The sequence below is a fragment of the Podarcis raffonei genome, chromosome 5 (assembly GCF_027172205.1).
Source record: "Podarcis raffonei isolate rPodRaf1 chromosome 5, rPodRaf1.pri, whole genome shotgun sequence".
In the NCBI taxonomy this organism is placed as follows: domain Eukaryota; kingdom Metazoa; phylum Chordata; class Lepidosauria; order Squamata; family Lacertidae; genus Podarcis; species Podarcis raffonei.
Window position 1 is genome coordinate 5,173,442 of NC_070606.1, and position 25,819 is coordinate 5,199,260.

The 25,819-nt window shown below is 44.5% G+C and overlaps 1 protein-coding gene across 1 annotated transcript; it reads left to right on the forward strand.

Moving 5' to 3' along the window:
• Positions 1-11,948: 11,948 nt before the first annotated feature.
• On the forward strand, positions 11,949-25,287 carry LOC128413572 (poly(U)-specific endoribonuclease-like). Its single transcript, XM_053387696.1, has 7 exons — positions 11,949-12,252; positions 16,865-16,964; positions 17,391-17,502; positions 19,527-19,648; positions 21,604-21,716; positions 22,747-22,900; positions 23,917-25,287. Exons 1-7 carry the CDS (start codon positions 12,233-12,235, stop codon positions 24,178-24,180), a joined length of 885 nt encoding a protein of 294 aa, XP_053243671.1. The 5' UTR covers positions 11,949-12,232; the 3' UTR covers positions 24,181-25,287.
• The last annotated feature ends 532 nt before the right edge of the window (positions 25,288-25,819 follow it).

Consider the following 25,819-nt stretch of genomic DNA (forward strand, 5'->3'; position numbering starts at 1 on the left):
CAACAGCAGCCATGCTTGTAACTAAATAAACCTGTTTTTGTTCCTGACAATACATGGCTGGAAAAGACAAAAGACACATCAAAATGATGCCTTTGTTTTGACTAGTCAGTGTTGCATATGAAAGCTTTTTTGTTGTGCAGATCACTTCCTCAGGATGGATTTTTTTAAAAAAAGAAGTTAAATGGAAAAAATAATCTACTCTTGCCAGTAGATTGAGGCTGCACACACACACAGCCATTTGGAGGACAAAAATGTAGTTTCCCAATCTGGAATCGTCTATGCTCATCCTTGACATGCCACTTTCAATCTAGATTGATTCTAGATCCTGCTGTGCTCAAGGGTGGGAGAAGTTACTTGATACACATTGGAAACTCTTTCCTTTTCCTGTCTGAACATGCACCAGAAAAAAGTAAGTGGTTTGTCTCCACTGGTTCTAGAAATCGTGTCCTCATCAAGGAGGGCACCTGTTTCCGGTGAGATCTCCAAGACTGACCTCACCGTTTGTGTGGGTGGAAGCGATTGCATAGCCACAACAACCCGATTGGGTCCCTCGGTTGCTGGGGTAATTCTGGCCAATGGGGTTGAGAGAATTTGCAGCCGCTGCATGTTGCTTTGAGCTTCCTCTTAGCACCTCGTTCATTGGATCACCCGCCCACCCTCCCCATATTTAGGGTCTTGCTATGACCTTGCTATGCCGTCATGGGTCATCTGCTTTTGGGACAGGGGCCCAGTAGGAATTTTCCCATTTGGAGGATTGGCTGGTGCCATTTGGGTTTCACCTGCTGCGTAGCAAATCGCCACAACTTTGTAAGGTTTGGTGGTTAGGCATTGGTTAAAAGCGGAGTGGAGGGGAGGTTGTCACACCTGCCCCTCCCAATGTGCGATTGGGTATTCCGTTAAAGGAATCCAGGGGCTCGCCATGCTTCTGTCCGATCCCCTTCCAGGGGTTAGGGCATGTGTAGGCAAACTAAGGCCCGGGGGCTGGATTCGGCACAATCGCCTTCTCAATCCGGCCCACAGACAGTCTGGGAATCAGTGTGTTTTTACATGAGTAGAATGTGTCCTTTTATTTAAAATGCATCTCTGGGTTATTTGTGGAGCATAGGAATTCGTTAATTCCCCCCCGCCCAAATATAGTCTGGCCCCCCACAAGGTGTGAGGGACAGTGGACCAGCCCCCTGCTGAAAAGGTTTGCTGAACCCTGGGTTAGGGCCACGCCAGAGCACTTGGGAACATTTTGGGGTGAGGTTGCGTCTGTGATAGGACCAATGCTCCCCCAGTCTGTTTCCCCTTACTGACTTTCTGCCAGAGTCCAGGCATCAGTGCTGCCCTGCCAGAGGTGTAGATGCAGCTGGTCGAACCAGTGCCTAAGCAAACCACTCACATTCTGTAATCAATAAAGTTGTGGCCAAAATTATGCCAATAGCCTTAAACTAATATTGGTGTCAACTGTGTCTTTCTTTGGGAGGTCTTGGGGGTCTTCACACAGAATAAAATGTTATACGTAAGAAAGTAATACTGGAGTGCTCCTTTTCAGTCTTGATTGACAAAGTCGGATGTAGGAACAAGGAAACGATCCACTGTTCCCCTTCAAAATGCAACAACTATGGGTTCCTCACAACTAGCATAGATCAGAAAATGCAAGTTCGTTTTTAAGGTAGAGGAGCAGAAATAAAGAACAATCTGGTGCTGTGTCAGGGAGCTTAATTTAGAACACACACTAAGAAGAGAATTAATAGGGTAGCTGCTGTGCCCCTTTAGACCTTATCACATATCTAAAAAACAGTGACAGTTCCCATTTGTTTCGGACCTGGGTAAAAAGCCATCAAAAAGTTTTTGTGGTGAGCAGCATGCAAGATATATCAGCAGGACAAAACAGATCCCCATTCCATTAGCAGCTGCTGATGTCAAAATATAAGACGTCTACCACATTGCTCACATTTACACGTTTGTTGGCCCCCCCTTAAACAATTCTAAAAGCTTGGAGAGGCAGAACTTCTCTTTGCAGAAGCTACCAGTAATTCTGTGGCTGTCTACCGGGTAAGCTGGCAGGCACCCTACTTTGTCTCACCAGAGTGATGCATGCCAGGCCCTCCAAGTGCCCCTATTTTCCAGGGATGTTCCTGATTTAGAGAAGCCTTCCCGGTTTCTGATTTGATCCCGGAGTGTCCTACTTTTCCTTAGGCTGTCCCTATTTTCATTGGAGAAAAGTTGGAGTGTATGGAGCTATCTGACCCCTGAGCTGGTCTGAAGGAAATCCTGTATAGGGAAGTGTTGTTGTTTTTAAATACTTAATGCTTTATTATGTTTTTATATATGTTGGAAGCTGCCAGAGTGGCTTGGCAACTCGGTAAGATATGTGGGGTATAAATAGTAAAATTATCAGTATGGAATGGGACATCCCTATTTTCACCAGAGAAATGTTTGAGGGTATGGCATGCTCCAGTTATATCCCGCTTGAACTACTACAATGCACTCTACGTGGGGCTACCTTTGAAGGTGACTCGGAAACGACAAATAATCCAGAATGTGGCAGCTAGACTGGTGACTGGGAGCAGCTGCTGGGACCATATAACAGCAGTCCTGAAAGGCACTGGCTCCCAGTACATTTCCAAGCCTAAGTCAAAGTGTTGGTGCTGACCTTTAAGGCCCAAATGGCCTGGGCCTGTATATCTGAAGGAGCATCTGCACCCACATTGCTCAGCCAGGACACTGAGGTCCATTGCCGAGGGCCTTCTGGCGGTTCCCTCACTGAGAGAAGTGAAGTTATAGGGAACCGGGCAGAGGCCTTTCTTGACAGTGGAACCCTCCCTGTGGAACGCCATCCCATCAGATGTCAAGGAAATAAACAACTATCTGACTTTTAAGACATCTGAAGGCAGCCCTGTATCAGGAGGTTTTTAATGTTTGAGGTTTTACCATGCTTTTATATGTACTATAAGTTGCCCCGAGTGATTGGGGAAACCCAGTCAGATGGGCATAGTAGTAATAATAATTCAGTAAGAATGGTATCAATTTTGATGATTTGTCATTTTTAGTAGAAGATCAACAATTTTGAATTTTAGTTCTTCAAGAAACTGAGCCATATGCCATCTGGACCTGGTGACTTGTTAATTTTAATATATCAATGTGGAATAAACGGGTAACAAAAGCTTCGCAGAAACGACCATACCTTGCTGTTGTAACTGCTTGCATTACAAAGAAACGACCATACCTTGTTGTCGTAACTGCTTGCATTGCAAAGAAAGAGGAAACCTGTGGTAGCAAGTCAAGTTAAGAAATTGCTGAGAGTAGCTGAAAGATAATGCCTTATAAGGTACTAGTAAGGTTTGTAGGTGACTCAAAACCACAAGGGAAAATGGAGGAGAACAGTTCAAAAACTATTGTGCATGCTTAAATAGGCTATGAATATTAGTCAAACTGCCCCTGGTGGAGCTAGAGCTAATCAGCATGATCATGGGATGTATGTATTGGAGGGGGTACATATCAAGGGGTACATATATGAAATAGGCAGACCGGGAAGTCTGTAAACTACAGTCTCCTAACCAATAGGACAGGGGTCAGCAGGGGGCCGGTCCACTGTTCTTCATACCTTGTGGGGGGCTGGACTATATTTTGAAAAAAAAAAATATTGAACAAATTCCTATGCCCCACAAATAACCCAGAGATGCATTTTAAATAAAAGGACACATTCTACTCATGTAAAAACACGCTGATTTCCGGATCATCCGTGGGCCAGATTTAGAAGGTGATTGGGCCGGATTCAGCCCCCGGGCCTTAGTTTGCCTACCCATGCAATAGGAGGAGGGAAATTCGGACAGACTGTAAGGCATAAAGTAGCTTTGATGTGAACAAGATGGGTCCCTCTCTCTTTACAGTACAAACTGGGGAGTAGCGCTGTCTCGAGAATAAACAACCTTTGGTTTTGCCTGATCTCAGTGTCCGACTCTTTCTTCTCACTGAGCAATTGACTCCCTCTGGGGAAGATCCCTGGGGCAAATTTGTCCAACAATCAATCAGCCTGAGAGCTTCATTACTAATCAGAACATCACTCTCAATATTGACTTCATTTCTCATTAGGCGATTCTGCCAGTGCACACAGATTACTGTGACCTGTGGCTGTAGCTGGGAGACGTTATCGCTACTCTCCATTTCTGCACCTGCCTTGCTTTCTTCAAGAGTTCGAGGCGGTTTTGCATGAGGGCAGCTGTGTCATCCCAGTCACGTGGACACAGTTCCGCCATCCTGAGCGTCCTGGTGCAGGAGCGCAACTTGCAAAGTTATGCTGGGATCTAGGCCCTTGCACGTGGGCCTCTTGTCTCAACATTTCAGGTGGCTGCACTGAGACCATAGCTGTCAAGTGTCCCTTATTTGAAGGGACAGTCCCTTATTCCAGCGCCATGTCCCGCTGCTGTCCCTTGTTGATGGATGTCCCTTAAATGATGTCCCTTAAATTTCAAAGGAAGCAGCTCCTCTCCCTCCCTCCCTGCTGGCCAGGGAGGAGGGAGGCTCCAACTGTGTTGCTTCGCTGTGTTGCTCACCCAATAAGAAGTCTAAGAATGACTGGGGGTGGAGCTTGCATGCCTTGTGTGTGGCTAGTTAATGCAAGCTGAGGGGGTTTTTGAATGCTGGACACCATTTTGTTGCACGTGCTGCTGCAAACTTTGCAGTGCAAAGCCAGGCCGGGGAGCCATCTTAAGTTGAGGCTGCGTAGGCCTTGTGGTGCATGTGGTTCAGATTCTCTTCAGTTGAACCTCTGGTTACAAAGTTGGTTGGACAGTGTTCTCGAAGCTACCAGCATGAGTTTGACCAGACTGCAGGAGGACAGGAAGACTGGAGTGCCTGGAACAGGTGAGGCTGCTGGTCCCTTATTTTGGCTGCTGGTCCCTTATTTTCAAGGCTGCTGGTCCCTTATTTTCAAATCTGTAAGTTGACAGCTATGACTGAGACATCAGTTTGCAAAGAACTTTCCCATCACATTCAGCCTCACAATTATCATTTGGGAAAGAGAACTATGCTGCCTTGTTTACAGAGTGGAAACTGAGGTTGGTTGGTCATGACAAACTTTGTATTCAGGGTTCAACTTCAACCCTTTGATGGTGATTGCAGGCTCAACCACATTCTAAGAAATTTCAGTGTGGGGCTGGTTCACACCATAGCTGTTCAACTATCTATTCAACTATAAGAATCATATAGCATTCAGGGTTCTCTTAAACTACCAGGGCTAGGATCTTGAGAATGCTGAGAAATTAGATTTCGTTTTAATGAGAGTGAATTTGCTGCATGCAGAGCAGCATTAGCCGCTGAGTACTGCCTCAGCATAATGCCATGAAAAGTGGCTCTAAAGCTGACATTAACCGTGCCAACTTCTGTTTATTATCCCCTGCCAAATAGGGTCACCTCATCCCAGTTTCCTCTATGGCATTGGTCTTCAGTTGGTGGGCCAGGGCCAGAGCCCTCCCTAGTGTCCCTCGGAAAGGAGCCGTATCAGCGCCCACTCTGCGCAATCACTTTACCTTGGTGCCACAGTGCCAGGACAGGAAGCTTCTCCTGTTTTAGATCTCACCATGACAGGAGCATCGCTATGCCATACACATATTTTTTGCTCTATAAGACGCACCCGACCATAAGACACACCTAGTTTTTAGAGGAGGAAAACAAGAAAAGCCAGCAAGAGCTGCAGACATGCTCGCTCGGCGTGGCTCTTTAAAGATAGAGCGGCTCTTCCTGGCTTTTCCGGGAGGTGGGAGAAGGGACTGACAGGCTGCCCTCCGTCCCTTCTCCCACCTCCCTGAAAAGTCAGAGCAAGCTGCTGTGCTGGCTTCAGAGATAGCTGCGCAGCCTGCATTCGCCCCATAAGATGCACACACATTTCCCCTTACTTTTTAGGAGGAAAAAAGTGTGTCTTATGAAGCGAAAAATACGGTACATCATACACTCCATAGTCTGCTAGGTGATTTTTGTGTGCCCCCCCCCAAGTACCCCGAAGTACTGGTCAGGGCCCACTCCTAGACTTGCAACCTGGCCTAGGATGAGTTGCACAGCAGCATTGTTGTTGTTGTTTAGTTGTTTAGTCATGTCCGACTCTTCATGACCCCATGGACCAGAGCACGCCAGGCACTCCTGTCTCCCACTGTCTTCCACTGTCTCCCACAGTTTGGTCAGACTCCTGTTGGTAGCTTCGAGAACACTGTCCAACCACCCCGTCCTCTGTCGCCCCCTTCTCCATCTTTCCCAACATCAGGGTCTTTTCCAGGGAGTCTTCTCTTCTCATGAGGTGGCCAAAGTCTTGGAGCCTCAGCTTCACGATCAGTCCTTCCAGTGAGCACTCAGGGCTGATTTCCTTATGAATGGATAGGTTTGATCTTCTTGCAGTCCATGGGACTCTCAATTTTGTGACTGCTGTCACCATCTGCAGTGATCATGGAGCCCAAGAAAGTAAAATCTCTCACTGCCTCCATTTCTTCCCCTTCTATTTGCCAGGACAGGCAATTAAATGGTTAAAAGTTTGGGTCCCCAAATGCGCACTTCGATTAAAGGTAGCTCCTGGGTCCGAAAAGCCTGAAGACTTTTGTTCTATGGTAAAAGTGGGATCGTGTACTTACACCAACATGGTAAGTTGCTCAGGTGACTTTATGCCTGCAAATTCAGAATGAGCACAGCAGTGAGAAGCAAATTGAGTGTGTGGGGATAAAGAGGGGAAGGCAAATGCCATCTCTTACACCGCCTATCTTGCGGAGAAGGTCTGGCTGCAATTTAAGGGAGTAAATATTAATGTGGAGGGATGGATTTAGAAGGAAACTCCTGTCTAATTAAAGCAGTAAAATAAGCGATGCCTGGAGTTATCCGGAATTTTGGACTCGTGCCGAGCTTGATGTATGGGTACCCTCAACAAAATTTAAAATTTGGCTGTATAATTTGGAACTAATGTGATTTGAACAATGTGATGTGATTGGCCTGTTAATAAAAATTATTTTTTTAAAAAAATATATAGAAGGAAACTCCTAAGCCAGCACAGGCGAACGTCAGAGACCATTAAACTAGAAATGGCAAACTGCTGCCCTCTAGTGCCCTCCATGGAAAGTGACTGATAAAAGACGCGTTTGGCTTTATAGATCCACTTCATAAGCGAGAAACTTGTTTCTTTGTCATTCCAAAACCAGGTCTTTCAAAATTGTGCCAATAGCAACTTGCTGACGTTAAGCTTACTGTTTTCTCTCTAAAGAGCTCAAATTATGAAGTGCTTCATAATTTCTTATTCCAATTTATTGCTGCAATGCTCCTTTTGTTTCTTCTTCGCATTGCCCCAAACCACTGGTGTTTCTTTTTCACTGTAGAAGATCTCTTCTCGTGTTTCTGTAAAAATGGAAGTGTTTCTCCTTTCCCTTCCCACTTACACCACCTTCTTGTTGGAAGTTTGGGTGCAGCTTTTCCCCCAAGACCAAAAGGTGCCGGAACACACCTCCGTCAGAAGACTCATCCCAGAGCCCACAGGCGATTTCTTCAGGCTGCGGGTGGTGTCTCCTTGCCAGACCAAGGCTTGCTGAGGTGCAGGCAGCCTTTCACACTTCAAATAAGCACCTTAAAGAGCCCCCCAGTGTCCCTGGCTCCCATGAGGACTTGCTCACCTGAGGCATAGCTGTCTGGTGCATCAACTGTCAGCTGGGAGGCTGAAGAGCAAAGTCTCACTGCGCTTCTGGCTCATGAGGAGATGTTCTCCAGAGCCCCATTGGGCTCTGGGGAGGGTCTCCTCATGAGCTGGAGGAGCAGCAGGTCTTTGCTGAGGCTGGTCAGGTCTTCCTCCCACTTCCAGAGACCACCTGAGGGGTGCTGGAATGCCATTCCTGCTGAAAAAAAGTCCTGGCTGCAGCTCAGCTCGCAGAAGAGGGGTTTGCATGAGGTTAAGAAAGATAGAGGAACGTGGGTGGTGCTGTGGGTTAAACCACAGAGCCTGGGACTTGTCGATCAGAAGGTCAGTGGTTCGAATCCCCGCGATGGGGTGAGCTCCCATTGCTCGGTCCCTGCTCCTGCCAACCTAGCAGTTTGAAAGCACGCATTGCAAGTAGATAAATAGGTACCACTCCAGCAGGAAGGTAAGCGGTGTTTCCGTGCGCTGCTCTGGTTTGCCAGAAGCGGCTTAGTCATGCTGGTCACATGACCCAGAAGCTGTACGCCGGCTCCCTTGGCCAATAAAGCGAGATGAGCACCGCAACCCCAGAGTTGTCCACGACTGGACCTAATGGTCAGGAGTCCCTTTACCTTTATCTTTAAGAAAGATAGACTGAAGCACATCTATGTTACCAGACTGTCACATACCTTTAACCTATCAGCTTTTTTTTAATCTGCTTGTTGTTTAGACTGAGACATCTTTGGTTGCATCCTGCTTGCCAGTTCCTTCTCCAGCTTCTCTCTCTGACCTCAGATCCAGAGGTCATCTTTCACTATCCTCCAAGAGAACAAAGGAGCCAGCATGGCTGCCTTGTTCTTCTCTAGACTAGTCAGACTAGAACCAAAGTTTCAGCATTTCCTACCATAAACAACTTTCTTATTTTCTTATTTTCTTGCCTCCCTCCCTCCCTCCCTCATTCGAAAGGTAAAGTCTCCTGTTTAACCAAGACTCACTTGTTAGATACTGCAAACGAAAAGGTTTCCATAAGTAACTGATCCTGTTACCCCAATACCCTTCCTGTACTTTGTTCAAGTGAAATGCAGTCAACCCACCTTTCTTGCTTGCCATTTGTTGCTTCTGTGTATTTTTCCTCTTTATTTCCACTTCAAAGTCCTCCTAGATCTGGATTACTCTGATATCAATTATTTAGTTATGTCACTTTTGGGCAGGGGCTTCGATTTGTAAATACAGACTTTAGATAATGCCGATGGGGAGTTAGTTGTATTTTTTAAAAAATTAAAAAACCCCACAAAAACTTATTGGATTTTCCTCAGGGAGCATAAATCTGGACTGAAGGGGGAGGAAGGTGAAGGATTATAGATTGTGTGGGTGCTGCAAATAACTTGGGGGCATGAGGAACTTGGCATCCTTAGACCAAAGATTGCGCCTACTTTTCTCACACCTGTGTACTTTTTGCTTTACCAACCCCATGTCTTGGGAACTCACTGACCCCAGGTATTGAAAAGGACCCAGTGCCTTCCACTTTTAAATAAATCCCTGACGGCATGCCTGTTTTCACAAGTCTCTTCCAACTGACTAACTGGGATATTTAAATCTTCCCTTATCCTTAAATTCTCTCCCTAAATCTGTTTAGTCAAAGTGTAAGTCTATGGGCGGGACGCGGGTGGCACTGTGGGTTAAACCACAGAGCCTAGGACTTGCCGATCAGAAGGTCGGCAGTTCGAATCCCCGCGACAGGGTGAGCTCCCGTTGCTCGGTCCCTGCTCCTGCCAACCTAGCAGTTCAAAAGCACGTCAAAGTGCAAGTAGATAAATAGGTACTGCTCCGGCGGGAAGGTAAACGGCGTTTCCGTGCACTGCTCTGGTTTGCCAGAAGAGACTTAGTCATGCTGGCCACATGACCCAGAAGCTGTACGCTGGCTCCCTCGGCCAATAAAGCGAGATGAGCACCGTAACTCCAGAGTCGTCTGTGACTGGACCTAACGGTCAGAGGTCCCTTTACCTTAAGTCTATGGGCAGGGTTCTCTCTCTCTCTCTCTCTCTCTCTCTCTCTCTCTCTCTGTTTTAAATTAAAAATATTTATTGTTCTTTTTAATAGTATGCTTTAATACGGTGCCTTGTGTTTTTTTAGCCAGTTATGCAATAACTAATAAAAAAGCAAACACTTTTCAGGAGAGAACGGATCACCATAGCAGTCAAAAGTGAGGCAGACGGCCACTTCTCTTCAGGCAGACATTGTTGTGTCTGGTCTAACCATCTCACATCCAGTTTTCTCCTACTTATTGATTTCTTTCAAGCTACTCTGGGAGCCTTGTAATAAATGATTTAAACAAACAAACAAACAAACAAACAAACAAACAAACAAACAAACAAACAAAAACTCTCCACCAGCTTAGGTGGGCACATTAACTGTCTTCCTGCCTTCCTTTATAGCTTCTGCCTTATAGCTTAAAGGTAAAGGGACCCCTGACCATTAGGTCCAGTCGTGACCGACTCTGGGGTTGCGGCACTCATCTCGCTTTACTGGCCAAGGGAGCCGGTGTACAGCTTCCGGGTCATGTGGCCAGCATGACTAAGCCACTTCTGGCGAACCAGAGCAGCGCACAGAAATGCCGTTTACCTTCCCGCCGGAGCGGTACCTATTTATCTACTTGCACTTTGACACACTTTTGAACTGCTAGGTTGGCAGGAGCTGGGACAGAGCAACGGGAGCTTACCCCGTCGCGGGGATTCGAACTGCCAACCTTCTGATCGGCAAGTCCTAGGCTCTGTGGTTTAACCCACAGCGCCACCTGCGTCCCGGGCCTTATAGCTTAGGGCAGAGCTTTTCAACCTTTTTGAGTGCACAGCTCCCTGGACCAACTTGACCCTTCCCCTGTGGTGAAAGGCGTCACCCCAGTTATGTCCCTGCTTGCCTGCAGAGTCGACAGCCCCTCATCCCTTTTCAAACACCCTCCCTGGTGGAGTGTTCCCTCAGCCTCCTCTCCTCTCTCCTCTCCTTGGGAGTCCTCCAGGCAGCTACTGCCCCTGGTCTGTGAGTTGCCCCTTCCCTGCCACAAAGAGAGGTGCCTCTTCGTGCTGCCCCACAGGGGCCTGGGAAGAGAATGCCCCCAGCCTTAGCAGCCCAAAGGAGCCTGGCCGAAAGTGACCGTGAGGCCACCATCTCACTCACCTTGGGAGGCAGCAGAGGCAGCAGCAGGTATTGCCTGGCCTATGTGGTGGAAGGGCTCCCCTCCAGTGCTGGACACTCAGCTCCCAGGCAGGCATTGCATACAACAAGCGCAAGAAAGGTCAGCATGGTGCCTACCTGGCCTGTCTCCCACTTGTCCAGCAAGGGCTGGTGGACTGGCAGGCTGGGCTCCCTCACCCACTTGCTTGCTTACTCCAAGGCCACCTCAGCTCCTGGAAACCAGCACCCCCTGGCCAGCCCCAGAGGCACCATTCACATGGGGAGCTTAGAGCCAGGGCTGCTGCAACACACAGCTGTGCAAGCCTTGGGGAGGCAGAGATGCAAGAGGGCATCAGAGGAGGGAGGGAGGGAAGGAAGGAAGGAAAGAGGGACAGAGGCCAGCGTTGCCTGGGGCACACCTGAGCATCACTCAAGGCATCCCATTAATTCACATACGAAAGTTATTAATCATTAAAATCACAGGCAGCTCTGAATTTTGCTGCACCTGCTAATTGCACCTGCTAACTGCAGAACCCAGGACAATAAAGCATTTCCCCTTCATTTTGTAGTCATCATCACTTACAGATACCTTGATTGTGAGCAAATAGCACCTTGGATGTAGAGGAATTATAAAAGAGAAGGCCCAGAAACATAAAACATTGTTTTAATTTTAACCTCAGTAAACAAAAGTAGTATTTTGGGATGCAAACCTCATACTTCCGGGGCAGGGGTGGGAGGGATAAACTCCAAAACACCCCATAGCCCATTTTTGAATTAAAGGTACCCCTGACTGTTAGGTCCAGTGGCGGACGACTCTGGGGTTGTGCGCTCATCTCGCTCTATAGGCCAAGGGAGCTTCTGGGTCATGTGGCCAGCATGACTAAGCCGCTTCTGGCAAACAAGAGCAGCGGACAGAAACACCGTTTACCTTCCTGCTGGAGCGGTACCTATTTATCTACTTGCACTTTGACGTGCTTTCGAACTGCTAGATTGGCAGGAGCAGGGACCGAGCAACGGGAGCTCACCCCATCACGGGGATTCGATCCGCCGGCCTTCCGATCAGCAAGCCCTAGGCTTTGTGGTTTAGACCACAGCACCACCGAATGCATCTATAATAATAGGAAATGCTCAGAAGCTCAACGTGAGTCATTTTAGCTCCTGTTGATGTGTTTCTGTCTATCTGGTGGGAACCTGGAGGAGAACACATATTGTCACTGTTTGCCCAACCCTCAGGTTCATTCGGTTTACTTCCTTCTCTTTGCAACGTGTCCCTTTCTACAACTTCCTTACTCTGCCAATCACCTTGAGAGGCAGCTCCCGGTAACCAGGCAGGAGGCAGTGCAAAGGTCCAGGGCTGCTTCAAAAGGGCTTTGGAAGTGAAACCGGGCATTCAGCTCACTGTGAGTCAGTTTGCTTGGGGGAGAAAAACAGCATATGGTCAACATGGCTCAAAGGTAAGAGAGGGTTGCATGTTTTGGCATTACGCTGCCACCCTGTGCACTGGGAACAACTTAAGCTTGAAGAACCACAGGTACGGTCCCAGGGACACTTGGAAAAGTGTAGGTTTATTATCTAATCAGCATGCAATGCACTTACAAACTATATCCTAGGTAGCAATGTCTCTGATAAGCACCAGCAAATCATCTTACGCTTAGCAAATGGAAATTGCATTCCCTAGCTATAACAGACCGTTTACTTAACTTCTATGTTGTGTGTACTGTACAATTAAACTGAAGTTTTGTTTTCCCAAGTGCAGTTCTGTTTATAGAATAATACTATTAATTGTTACAGTTACAGTTCAGTCAACAGAGCTGAAACGGGAGGAAATTAAAGTACAGCCACAGAGCACTTAGGCATTTATTTAGAGCCAGTAACCATGGCTGAAACATTGAATGCTAAGAAATCTTACAGGTGTTTAAAAAGAGCTTTAAAGGCAAAATAATATCATGAAGGTGCATAACCAGGTTTTATGAAAAGAAAAGAAAAATCTGCTGTGGATTTTTTGCAAAGTAGATCTTAGGGTTTTAGAACTCTTATGCTGAAATGAGCCTTCCATCTGCCGGCTTCCAGTGTTTAGCAGTAATTTTCCAGAAAGAAGACATGCATTTTCTGAGAGGGGGAGCTTTCCCCCAACTTACTCAACAATTTATAGTTTACTATCTGCTCAATGGTGCAAATATGACACCACACAAGCTGCAATTCTGTTGAAATTACTGAGACCTCTGAGCTGATAAGAGCAGGATTGCTGTCCATCAAGTTATTAAGGAAGACTTTCATTCTTTATAGACGGAGCAGGGTTTTTATTGTCTCATTTGCTGAATTCAAACAATGGTTTCGAGAGGAGTTCATTGATAGGCCAGCAATATTCACAGAAAATCAATTGTTTCCCTTGCAAAGATTGGCCTGTTGTGTCATTCAGCAAATGTTGTGTCTCATCTAGAAGCACAAGAGCCTGCAGTCTAGATATTTAATCAAGATTTGGGGACTAAATTTGAAGGTTTCAGGCTGCAACCCAGCACAGAATTAAGGATGCAACTCTTTTGTTCCGCTTAAAAGGCAATATCTAGGTACAATTGTATGGAAAATTAGAGGCAAAAGAGCTGATTATATTGTTTTTAAGGGGAGGTTGATTGCAAGTGCCATAGAAAAAGAAGTCAATACAGTTTGTAAAGCTATTTGTGGGATTTTACTGCAAACACTTTTTATCAGACAAGAATGTAACTTGTTTTAACAGAATGATGGGATTCCCTTTCCTGGAATCTCAAAACTGTTTAAGCTTCCTTTGTTTGAAAAAGAAGAAATGAAATTTGAAAGTAATATTAAGTTCCAAAATAAATAAATTCTCCAGAGAAGGAGACTACTTTTCTTTTCTGCAAGGGTTATTTGGGAAGAAGAAGGTTTCACTTTCTTATTTACCATTACGATCTCATGGTCACAGAGCAAATCTTAATGATGTGGTTGTAGTTCTTTTTGTTGTTAGCTAAAGCACACCTAGGGACCTCAGCACATTTCTTTCAAGTTTGCAACAGTCTCAGGAGAGTCTTTCTTCACAACATCCCAGAGATTGGGAACATTTTCATGTTAGACACTTAAAAATGCATTTCAGTGCCTCATGCGATATCTACGCTGTGTGTCATTATTGCTGGGGTAACCAACAGCGCCGTTCAGATATTTTTGGATTCCAGTTTGCAGGCAACTTGGCCAGTGGTCAGGGATGATGGGAGTTGTAGTCCAACAGCATCTGGAAGGCATCTCATTGGCTACCCCTGGATTAGGGTTAGGGTGTCCCTCTTTTTGTCATCAGTTTTCCTCCCTGCAATTTGCAACTTGCTTGCTCAAAGCTGAGTTTATGCTGTGGCAAATCTGGACCAGAGCCGATTGTTTCTGTGTCGATTGTTCTTCCTTATTTAAACAATTAGACCAAGGCAGGTGTACAGTATTTTAAGTCAAACTTATTTTTAGCATTTGTAGAAGATGTGCCATTGGAACATCTGGCCACACTCCTTTTTGTCTTTCAGATTATCATGACCTTTTGTGCCTGTCTCTTGATTCCTTATGCTGCTAAAGCTGTCCTGGAAGGCTCAAATTCTATACATGCTTACTTGGGAATTTGCCTTTGAGTTGACATGTATAAGATTGTACTAGAAATGGAGTCAACATTCCACTGTAGGGACACCAGTAAAAAATTAATAGCAAGAAAAGGAAGCAATGGTGTGTGTGTGTGTGTGTGTGTGTATTTATAGTCTTGTCATGATTCTGAATATATCACACCACAAAATAATATTAATATTAATTTATTATTTGTACTCCATGCATCTGGCTGGGTTTCCCCAGCCACTCTGGGTGGCTTCCAACAAAGATTAAAAATACATCAAAATGTCACACATTAAAAACTTCCCTGAACTAGGTTGGCTTCAGATGTTTTCTAAATGTCAGGTAGTTGTTTATCTCTTTGACATCTGGTGGGAGGGCGTTCCACAGGGCGGGCGCCACTACCAAGAAGGCCCTCTGCCTGGTTCCCTGTAGCTTTGCTTCTCGCAGTGAGGGAACCGCCAGAAGGCCCTCGGCGCTGGACCTCAGCGTCCAGGCAGAATGATGGGGGTGGAGACGCTCCTTCAGGTATACTGGACCAAGGCCGTTTAGGGCTTTAACGGTCAACACCAACACTTTAAATTGAAATAATTCTATATTCTGCCTATGGGACTGCAGCTCAATGAGAATTGTTTTCACATGAGTGAAAAGTCATTATATGAGTCAGAGAAAACCATGAAGTTAGTTGGGGGGTGAGACTTCTATACTTGGGTTTGCAAAAGCTGTCCAAAATTGGCACTCACCATTTCTGATTCTGCCTCCCCTCAAAGTTCTCAGTTCTTCCTGTACTTTTAGATGGTGTCACTGGGGGGTGGCGGGGGTAGCGGGAATGAGGTTTCACACATTTGCCTTAAATACGAATTTCTCACATTCTGAGAGAAAATATTGTATGCACCTTAATTTGACTGGTGATAAAAGCTGGCAAAGAGGTTATGCTAGATTTGAAGGAACCTTCACAGTGCCATATATGATGCCCCTGAAAAGGCTGCAGCAGAGTTCATATGGCAAAAAATACACCCCATGTTTGATGAGCCTCTGGTGAATTTGGAGATTAGAAACAGGTCTGTGGAAGTGAAGAAGAGGCCTGTTCATTGTGTCAGGTTTGTTAGTCTTGTGCAGCGCTGGGCAGACCCCTCTGGTTGCTGGAAGGCCAACGTTTTGCAGGCCACATTGACAAGTGGGCAGAGCTACCCTCCTGTCAATCCCCTGCCATCATATGATGTCAGCAGGCTTAAGCTTCAAGCTGTGGCATCAAAGAAAAATTCAATTCCCATCAGTGTTTGAATGATTTTGTAATGCTACTGGCTTCAACGTCCGGTACAGGTAAGGCATGCCTGGCTGACCAGAAGTGGTCTGGCGGTACAACCTCACAAGTGTGGTGGGCCTAATTTGGCCCACAGATGAGAGGTTCCTCACAACTGGTCTCCTGGCATAATTCTTGTCCTAGCTATGAAAAGTCTTTGGGGCTGATGTCCAGACAAGGCTCTGCTCCGGGGGGGGGGGGGAGAGTCTGCACCTCTGTTGCTCCCATGTTTCTGACACGAAGTCTGAACTGGCTGCTTGGTTGTCAACAAGGCTCTAAGTTCATGCAGGCTGCAAGAAACTATAAGTGGGATAAGGCACAGCCAATTGGCAAATGAGGTTGCCAATTGCAAAAAAGAAAAAAGAAAGCCATATTGAGGAATATATTTTGAGCCAAAGGATAGGAGTTAAGAGCAGAGTAAAAGAGTTTAGACTCAGTTGAGCTTATCATTCGTTCTCTGCATTTCCTGTTTCCAAATATAGCCGATTCTGCATAAGCATGAAAAAGCCCTTTCAGCACATTTGCACAGCTCCTGATGGGGTGCTTTTGGTTTCCTTCTCTGCTTTTGAAGGGAGGCCTTGAAAGGGTGCAGAGGTGTCACTGCTGCTGGGCTGCAGGAGAGGGCAAACCCACAGTGTTTCACCCCACGAGAGCAGCCTGTGTAAAATAGCCCTTGGGGCAGGGTAGTCCTCTCTGTGTGCTCCACCAACCACACGCCATTGCTCTCCCCAAGCCAGGAATTGGCTATCTGATCTATTGTATTGTATTGATCTTTATTACGGCCATTGGCCCATCACACGACAGTTTCCCATACCAACATAATGTACTTAAACCTCCAAATTTAAAACTGCCAAGACTTACAAAAAACAGACAAGAACCAAAGCAAAACAAAACAAAAACAAAAGACCAACATCATACATTACAATAAATTTGTAACATAAACATCGCCCTCTACTCATAAATTAGTAGAAGACATCAATGGTGAAATCACCTAATTACATCCTAAAACATAGATCATAGTTTAAAGAGATTATCCGAGCCGCACAGGAGTCCGTTTCTCTTCTTAAGGGATAGGACGCTGATCAAGAATCTGGCAACCATGAGTGAATATCTGATCTATGTTTGTGTTGATTTTGAAAAACCCCCGCTTCTCTGCCTATGTTTATTTGCAGGCAGATCCTGAATCAGGAACTCTCCAAGCTTTTCAATGAGCTCTGGGATGCTGATGTGAACCGCTTTGTGCCTGGAAAAGACTATACCATTTCCTTACAGGTATCAGTTATATGTGTCACTATGCTTAGCTCTCCTGTGTTCTCCCAAAAAGTGAGCATTGGCCGTGCCAGGAAGACCCACCCTATCCGACTATCCCCACCCTCTGGTGTCTGTGCATATGGTGTGAACATCCGCAGAGAGGGCATTTTGCGCATTCAGCCGTGCCACTGAAGGCTCCTTCCTTCTAGACACCTGTGCTGAAACCACGTGAGCCTGTAGGCTTGGCTGCTTGCCACATAGGAACATGTGAGTAAAACATATGAGCTGAGCTTACGTAAAAGATACGGGGAGTTATTATCTGTATTTTACATTTTCCCCCTTAACCCAAGTTTGTCAGGGGCTGGAGTCAACAAGCAAAATAACTTTTCAGATGCCTCACCTAAAACTGCAGCACACATCCATCATAGTACCACGTTTTGCTTACAGGGGAAAGCTGGCTATGTACCGCAGGGCAGTAATGCGGCCAGAGACAGCGCTTCTGAACCGTTGTTTTGCAGCGTAAATGAGCAACGTCTGAAGAACACGGAAACTTATTCAAGTAAGGCTCCTCCCTTGAAGTTTAACTGTACAACACACCCTTCTTCCATTCGAGGAAGATATTTAATATAGAGGACCCTAAGGTCCATGAATAATAACCGCTTAAAGGTCCCGGGCCCTAAGGAAGCCAGACTATCCTCCACCAGGGCCAGGGCCTTTTCAGTGGTGGCTCCGACCTGGTGGAATGCTCTGTCCCATGAGACTAGGGCCCTTCAGGATTTAACCTCCTTCCATTGGGCCTGTAAAGGTAAAGGTAAAGGTAAAGGGACCCATGACCTCCGTCGGGCCTGTAAGACAGAGCTATTCTGCCTGGCCTTCAATTTGAATTAGCCTGATCCTCTATTCCTTTTTCCTTTCCCTCTTCTATGAAGAAACCCTTCTGGGACCCCACATTTAAACTCTTCCCTGGTCTTCTTGCTGGCCCTAGTAGGACCAACTTGGCCAGTTAGCCCTGGTGATCATTTGGTGTTTACTGATTACCCCCCATGACCCCTGAATTTTTAAATTTTATTGTCATTGATGCTGCATTTATGTTGTATTTTATGCTGTTTGCAAGCTGCATTTTAATCAATGTTTTATATTTGCTATTAGCCGCCCTGAGCCCGGTTTTTAAACTGGGAAGGGCGGGGTATAAATAAAAAATTGTTATTATTTATTAATTTATTATTAATGTTGATTTTTATTAGCAAAAACCCAGACTCCGGGAGAGGGGGAGCTATGAGATTGCCCAAACAGCCAAACTACAACTCTCAGGATTCTTTGGAGAAAACCAAGCCAATTAAAACGATATAAATAAGCCCATATATAAATATAACCATATCAGTAGAGTTACAAATTAGGGAGCCACTGATATATTCAGTCGGTAGCAAATCACTTTAACATACGTTTTATTAGTGGGTGTGTGCAGGAAAAATACACATGAGATTTGCCTGTTACGAAACATGGCTGCATACTTCAAGTAGCTGGTTTATTCCAGTCGGAAGATCACAGGATTTTATTTTCCCACAAACAGAAACCTTGCATCCCATGGCCCACACTTTCACATCCCCTAACACACACACACACACACACACACACACACACACACACATCAGGAGCAGGAGGAGTTCCACTTACAAGGCACAAAGAAAAGAGAAGGTTTTCACTGAAAGCAGCGGAGGAGCCCTGAGTCTTGGCCACTGTATGGGAGTGGAAATTTCCGGGATCTTTCTCACAGAGTATGCTACGAGATGTACAGCAAACACCTAGTCCTGCTTATAGCACTTAAAGTTTGCAACCATAGCCCAAAGGCCCCTTTTTCTGATGGCCGTAGTCCCCTGCAACTCATAGGCAAACTTTTTACTTAGGGCATGTGGCATGAGACAATGGCTGAGTCCACAATGCACCTCGAAAATACATGACTTCCCCCCAAAAAATATTGGGAACCGTAGTTTACCCTTCACAGATCTATCATTCCCAGCACCCCAGAATTCTCGGGGGGGGGGCAGTGTGCTTTAAATGTATTGTGTGGATGCAGGGCTGTCTTAAGCATATCCAGCGCCGTGGTGCAAAGCTCCCTCTGGCACCCCCCCCCCCGTTTCCCAGAGTTTTTTAGGGAGGATGGCACTGGCGGCGGGGCTGGAGGAGGCGGGCAGCGGCTGGAGGGCAGCTCCTTCAGCGGGGAAGATGCAGAGGCTGGATGTGGCACCTTCCGGCGCAGCTGGCTGCTTCGTGCCATGGTGGCCATGGCAGACGGAGGCTCCGGGCGCGGGCGCTGCTTTGGCGCGGCATGACAGAGGCGGGCGAGGGCGGTGAGCTGATGCCAGGAGGTGCCTCCGCCTCTTCACTGGCGCCCTCCAGAACCTGGCGCCCTGGCACCCCGTGCCACTAGCATCTATGGGTAAGAGGCCCTTGTGTGGACGCAGCCTGAGTGATAAGAGAGTCCACACATAAATTGGTATTTGAACACTGCGTAAGGAACATAAATGAAACTTCTCTTTCTTCCCACATTCTGAATTAATCTGAGGGATATATTTCTTCTTATAGCCTTTATTTCCCTTTTGGACAACTACGAGACATCAACTGGTATGGCAGAGCTGGTGACGGCAGAGGAAATAGCTGAAAATAACCGCTTTCTCGATGCAGTGTTAGAAACTGAAGTGATGAAAGTGAGTACAGGAGTGGTAGGAATGCCAATATTTTGCTTTAGTTCAGCAGCACCAGTGACCATTAGAGGTCCTGGGATTCTGCAGCCTAAATGTACCTAATATATATGAACTTAATTATAAATGAACACACACACATATATAATCTATCATCTATCTATCTATCATCTATCTATCTATCTATCTATCTATCATCTATCATCTATCATCTATCATCTATCATCTATCATCTATCTATCTATCTTCTATCTATCATCTATCTATCTATCCATCTATCATCTATCTATCTATCTATCATCTATCTATCTATCTATCTATCTATCTATCTATCTATATCTATCTATCTCTATCATCTATCAATCTATCTATCTATCATCTATCATCTATCTATCTATCTATCTATCTATCATCTATCTATCATCTATCTATCTATCTATCTATCATCTATCATCTATCTATCATCATCTATCTATCTATCTATCATCTATCTATCATCTATCTATCATCTATCTATCTATCTATCTATCTATCTATCTATCATCTATCTATTTATCTATCTATCATCTATCTATCTATCTATCTATCATCATCTATCTATCTATATCTATCTATCCATCTATCATCTATCTATCTATCATCTATCTATCTATCTATCTATCTATCTATCATCTATCTATCTATCTATCTATCTATCTATCATCTATCTATCTATCATCTATCTATCTATCTATCATCTATCTATCTATCTCTCTATCATCTATCTATCATCTATCTATCATCTATCTATCTATCTATCTATCTATCTATCTATCTATCTATCTATCTATCTATCTATCATCTATCTATCTATCATCTATCTATCATCTATCTATCTATCTATCATCTATCTATCTATCTATCTATCTATCTAATCTATCTATCTATCATCTATCTATCTATCATCATCTATCTATCTATATCTATCTATCTATCTATCTATCTATCTATCTATCTATCTATCTATCATCTATCTATCTATCATCTATCTATCTATCTCTCTATCATCTATCTATCTATCTATCTATCTATCTATCTATCTATCATCTATCTATCTATCTATCTATCATCTATCTATCTATCTATCTATCATCTATCATCTATCTATCTATCTATCTATCTATCTATCTATCTATCATCTATCTATCATCTATCTATCTATCTATCATCTATCTATCTATCGTCTATCTATCTATCTATCTATCTATCTATCTATCTATCTATCTATATCTATCATCTATCTATCATCTATCTATCTATCATCTATCTATCATGGGCTTTGTTTTTGAATAAGCACCCAAAAGTTAAGCTCATGTTCAAAATGCTGCATGTAGTTAAAACATTTTTGCTCTTTTGACATGTTAAGAAGATGGAACTAACTGATTGGCTATAGACAGTACTGGATTTAAAGGAAAACTAAGTAAGCTATAGTCAGTGTGTCTTTAAATCCGGTACTGTCTATAGCCAATCAAAAATTTACTTACAGGTTAATTCCATCTAAGTAAGCTATAGTTCATTGCCTCAGATTGTGAGGAGTCTCTAAGTACTTTTTTTCTTCTTGTCAGTTTCAAGACTTAATAATTGGTTAAAAAATAAAGGAAACAGGGAAAACATACTCTTTATTGTTTTCACTGTGTTTTCTATTAGAGCTTGACATAGCTTAGAACCTCAGCATGTCTTAACTCTGCCTCGGCTAAAGAGATCACTGACATTAGAGAAGGAGTGAATCATGACTGTGTCAAACAACAATTCCTCTCTGATCTCTGATTCCCATAAATATGTGAGACTTCACTCTCAGTCTTGTCTTCCCAGAAACCTTCTGAACCTTTCTTCTGCAGGAAACTCTGCAAACACTCTGAAACTCGAGGTATATGTTAAGATTTTAACACCCCCCCAATTCATGTCAATTTCATCTCTTCCAGCTTACCCATCAATATTTAGTTAAAAAAACCTGGACTAAACCAGATCTGAAGGATTTCAAGTCTCAGCTCTATGCCATTTGGTTTCACCTCTACTCCAGGGATGGAGGAAAAGGGTATGGCGGATTTTTAATAGACTCTACCATAGCTTGAATGATGTAATATCCAAATATTGTACAGACTTTGCAGCTTGGAGCTAAAGAGTAAGAAAATACACTCTGTAGGAGGATATCAATCTTCTATGTTTACATGGGAAAGTAGATATGTTAGGGAAATAAACAGTTATCCGAGAAGTGACGTTACAGGGAACCAGGCAGAGGGCCTTCTCGGTAGTGGTGCCCGCCCTGTGGAACGCCCTCCCATCAGATGTCAAGGAAATAAACAATTATCTGACTTTTAGAAGACATTTGAAGGCAGCCCTGTATTGGGAAGTTTTTAGTGTTTGAAGTTTCATTCTGTTTTTAATGTTCTGTTGAAAGATGCCTAGAGTGGGCATGGTAGAAATAAATTATTATTATTATTATTATTATTATTATTATTATTATTATTATTATTATTATTGGGATCCTTGGTCTGTTCCAACAGGGCTCTTTAGATGTTCTTAGTGCAAGTGCAAGAGCTTTTGCCAATCTGCTCTCTGACTTACTTAAGGACTCTTATAAATCCAGATGGTTCCAACTCATACACAGCAAAATCAGATCTATTGGTATTGACTTGGAACTCTTTTATAATTCAAGTGAGCAATATATTTATTGCGATATTCAAACCAGATTAAGAGACATTGAAAAACACAACATCGAATAAAATTGGCTCCCCCAAGTTCTATGGTTTAAATGCAACAGATAGCAGGGTCACTTGTATCTCAAAATTAATAATTCCAATCCAACACATGGCATTTATGTTAGCCCAACTGAATGTTTTCCCCTCAGCCTTTGTCAAGGGCAGATATTCAAACATCCCCAGAAATGATAGACATTGTGGATGTTGTTTGAATGTGTACACTGTACAACATATCCCTTGTACAACCAGCTACGTAAATGTGTAACATCACGGCACAGTGAAAATATCAGATTCTATCTGTCTGGCCTTGAACAATACTTTTCCTTTCCCCACTCATCCCCCAAACCCAAATGATTTGCTTTGCAGACCTGACTCTTGCGGATTTGAACATGTATTTGTTGGGGAAACTAAGCGAGGTAAAGAGATCCTGGGACTGCATAACTGGGTGCAGTTTTACCTTCAAGAAAAACTTAGGCACATTGACTACAAGGGCTATGTAGCCAGGAAGAACAAAAACAGGGTAAGAAACAATTCTCTCTCTCTCTCTCTCTCTCTCTCTCTCTCTCTCTCTCTCTCTCTGTGTGTGTGTGTGTGTGTGTGTGTGTAATATACAGCACATTTTGCAACTGTTTATGTGCACAAATCTACACCTGAGCAAATAAGCAACACACGTAGGACGTGATATTCGAAGAGCAATTTTTAAAACCCAGAGCATCTTCAGCTAGACGCCTGCTAAGCATCTTGCTTCTGATTTCTCTTGGTTTATACTTGCATCAGATTCCTCTGTCATTCATTCATTCATTCAATATCCATCCTGCTCTTTCTCCCAAAGGAGCCCAGGGTGGCAAGCGATAAGAAAGAAAGACATCTTGGGTGGAATTCAATGGGGTGCTAAACAGGGCATGCGCAGCATGGGGAACAATTTCCAGTCAACTTTTGTGCCCCCTAAACCTATTCTGGGATCCCCCAACCCTTCAAAGCAGATTTAGGGGACACATACAGTAGGAAGGAGGAGAGGAGGAGGGCGAAGTCCAGCAACACAACCACTTACTTTAACTCCACCCCTTCTCAACAATTCCAGGACAGATGCAGACTGGGAAAGATTTCAGCTTAAAAGCCTTATTGAAAGAAGAAGAGTCTTCTGTGGGTGGAAGTGCCAAGTGCCTGGACTCAGGAGCCACCGACCCACAGCACCTCCATCTTGCCAGGACTCAGAGTCGGTTTATGGGCCCTCATCCAGCCCCAGATCCAGGGCTTGCACATCCTAAGTGGATTTTAGACATGATGCATTACATTTACATGTGTTTCCCCCCTAATTCCACCCCCCCACAACCAATGGCTTCACTTCATCTGAGCATTCAGGGAGATGGGCTTTGCTGCCATGCTCAGCTGAGAAAGTGCCAGCAAAACCCACCCCCCACTTTCCACGGTGCAACATCACCTGCTTCCTTCCCTGGCCCCAGAAATCCCATTGGTTTGATTCAGTCATAATTCAAAAGGCGTATCTGTCCTAATGTGTTGTGTGTTTGCTTTCAGCCTGATGAGGACGACCAGGTTTTAAGCCTTCAGTTCAGCTGGAAGGGGCTCGTGAAGCCTGTGGGCAGCAGCTTCATTGGCGTCAGCCCCGAGTTCGAGTTTGCCCTTTATACTGTGATTTTTCTGCAAGCAAATGAAAGAGTGACGCGCCAGAGGGTGAGAATAGAGGAATACGAACTGGAGATTGTCGTTTACCGCCACAGGCAGCACATAGGAACAGCCTATCCCGTCCTCCTCAGCAGCGACAATGAAGATTTGTACTGATGACCTCGATTTTGAAGAGAAAATTATTTTTAAATTGCCATGTGAGAATTTAAAGTTGTTTTCGCTTCATTGTATGTTATATTTAGAATGGTATGTTAAAAAAAAATACAGCTTTTTTTTTTTTACCTCAGGGGTATTTTTATCTGTCTCTTTAGGATTTCAAAACTTTGCCTATGTGAAGAATTTGTACTGAAATGATTCTACAGTTCACGGTTTCAAAGCTATGTGTTTAACTGGCCTTCTGTGTTTCTCCTCTAGCCTTTAGGCAAAAGCTCTCTTGCCCAATCTCTCCCTTCTCTGACTGCACAGCTTCTCATGCCCCCCCCGGCCTCTGGGGAATTTCCCCATCTCTTGCTGCCCCCCCAATATTTACAACAAGATCTGCTCCCTCAGTTGTGTGTTGCCGAATTGCCTCATGAATCCCAGTCTTTAGAAAAGCTGCTTGGTTCATAGTCCTGTTAACGCCACTTTGTATTTTGAGGAAAGTAATGTTTGAAAACACAAGGCATCTCCCACTGCAGCTTATACCATTTTCCTGAAGTTTCCCTAACTCTTATTTTGCACATTACATGTGAGCTTTCACATGACATAAAAGCCACTTCTGGAATGTATTGGACTATAGTGCAAGTGGTCATTTCCCTATTAGTTTTGCACTGCAATTTCCCCTCCTTTTCCAGGGGTTCACAACACAGGCTGTGAGGCGGCACACTGGCCTCACACCTTTTTTCATAGAAAAGATAAAACCTGCAAGGACAGCGGGATGTCAAGTCAGAGGGACAGTGCGAAGGAATGATGTGTGCGAATGGCATCTAGTGTGGTGACCTTTCTCCAAAACAAGGAAGCATCAAGAAACAAGTCTGGTAGCAGCCAAATTCTTCCAGGGCCTGGTGGGTGGGCAAGCAGCGGGAGCCAATGGTTTTATAGCTTATAAATTAAAACACACAAACAACAAACGAACAAAAACTCAATTCCGTTCATTAAACCATCTGAAAAACTCTATTATAAAATGGCTTTGAACATTCTTTTTTATTGTGAACTAAACGCTACAGCACAATTCTACACAGTTCCTTTAGTCAATTATATCAACCAATCCTAAAGGAAGAGGTAATTGTGAATCCGTATAGTTAAAGCTATGGTTTTCCCAGTAGTGATGTATGGAAGTGAGAGATGGACCATAAAGAAGGCTGATGGCCGAAGAATTCATGCTTTTGAATTATGGTGCTGGAGGAGACTCTTGAGAGTCCCATGGACTGCAAGAAGATCCAACCTCTCCATTCTGAAGGAAATCAGCCCTGAGTGCTCACTGGAAGGACAGATCGTGAAGCTGAGGCTCCAATACTTTGGCCACCTTATGAGAAGAGAAGACTCCCTGGAAAAGACCCTGATGTTGGGAAAGATGGAGGGCACAAGGAGAAGGGGACGACAGAGAACAAGATGGTTGGACAGTGTTCTCGAAGCTACAAACATGATTTTGACCAAGCTGCGGGAGGCAGTGGAAGACAGGAGTGCCTGGCGTGCTCTGGTCCAGGGGGTCACAAAGAGTCGGAGACGACTAAACAACTAAACAACAACAACAATTGTGATCTGGAGCATACGTTTTAGGGAGGAAATAGGGATTAGCAGCTGAGTCAGTAAGGCA

What these genes read in the sequence shown, in the direction of transcription:
- LOC128413572 (XM_053387696.1), top strand. Translation starts at nt 12,233, where the DNA reads ATGGTCAACATGGCTCAAAG. An exon ending in ATGGTCAACATGGCTCAAAG is followed by an intron (nt 12,253 to 16,864) that starts GTAAGAGAGGGT and finishes GTTTATTTGCAG; the next exon opens with GCAGATCCTGAATCAGGAAC. An exon ending in TCCAGGGATGGAGGAAAAGG is followed by an intron (nt 21,717 to 22,746) that starts GTATGGCGGATT and finishes TTTGCTTTGCAG; the next exon opens with ACCTGACTCTTGCGGATTTG.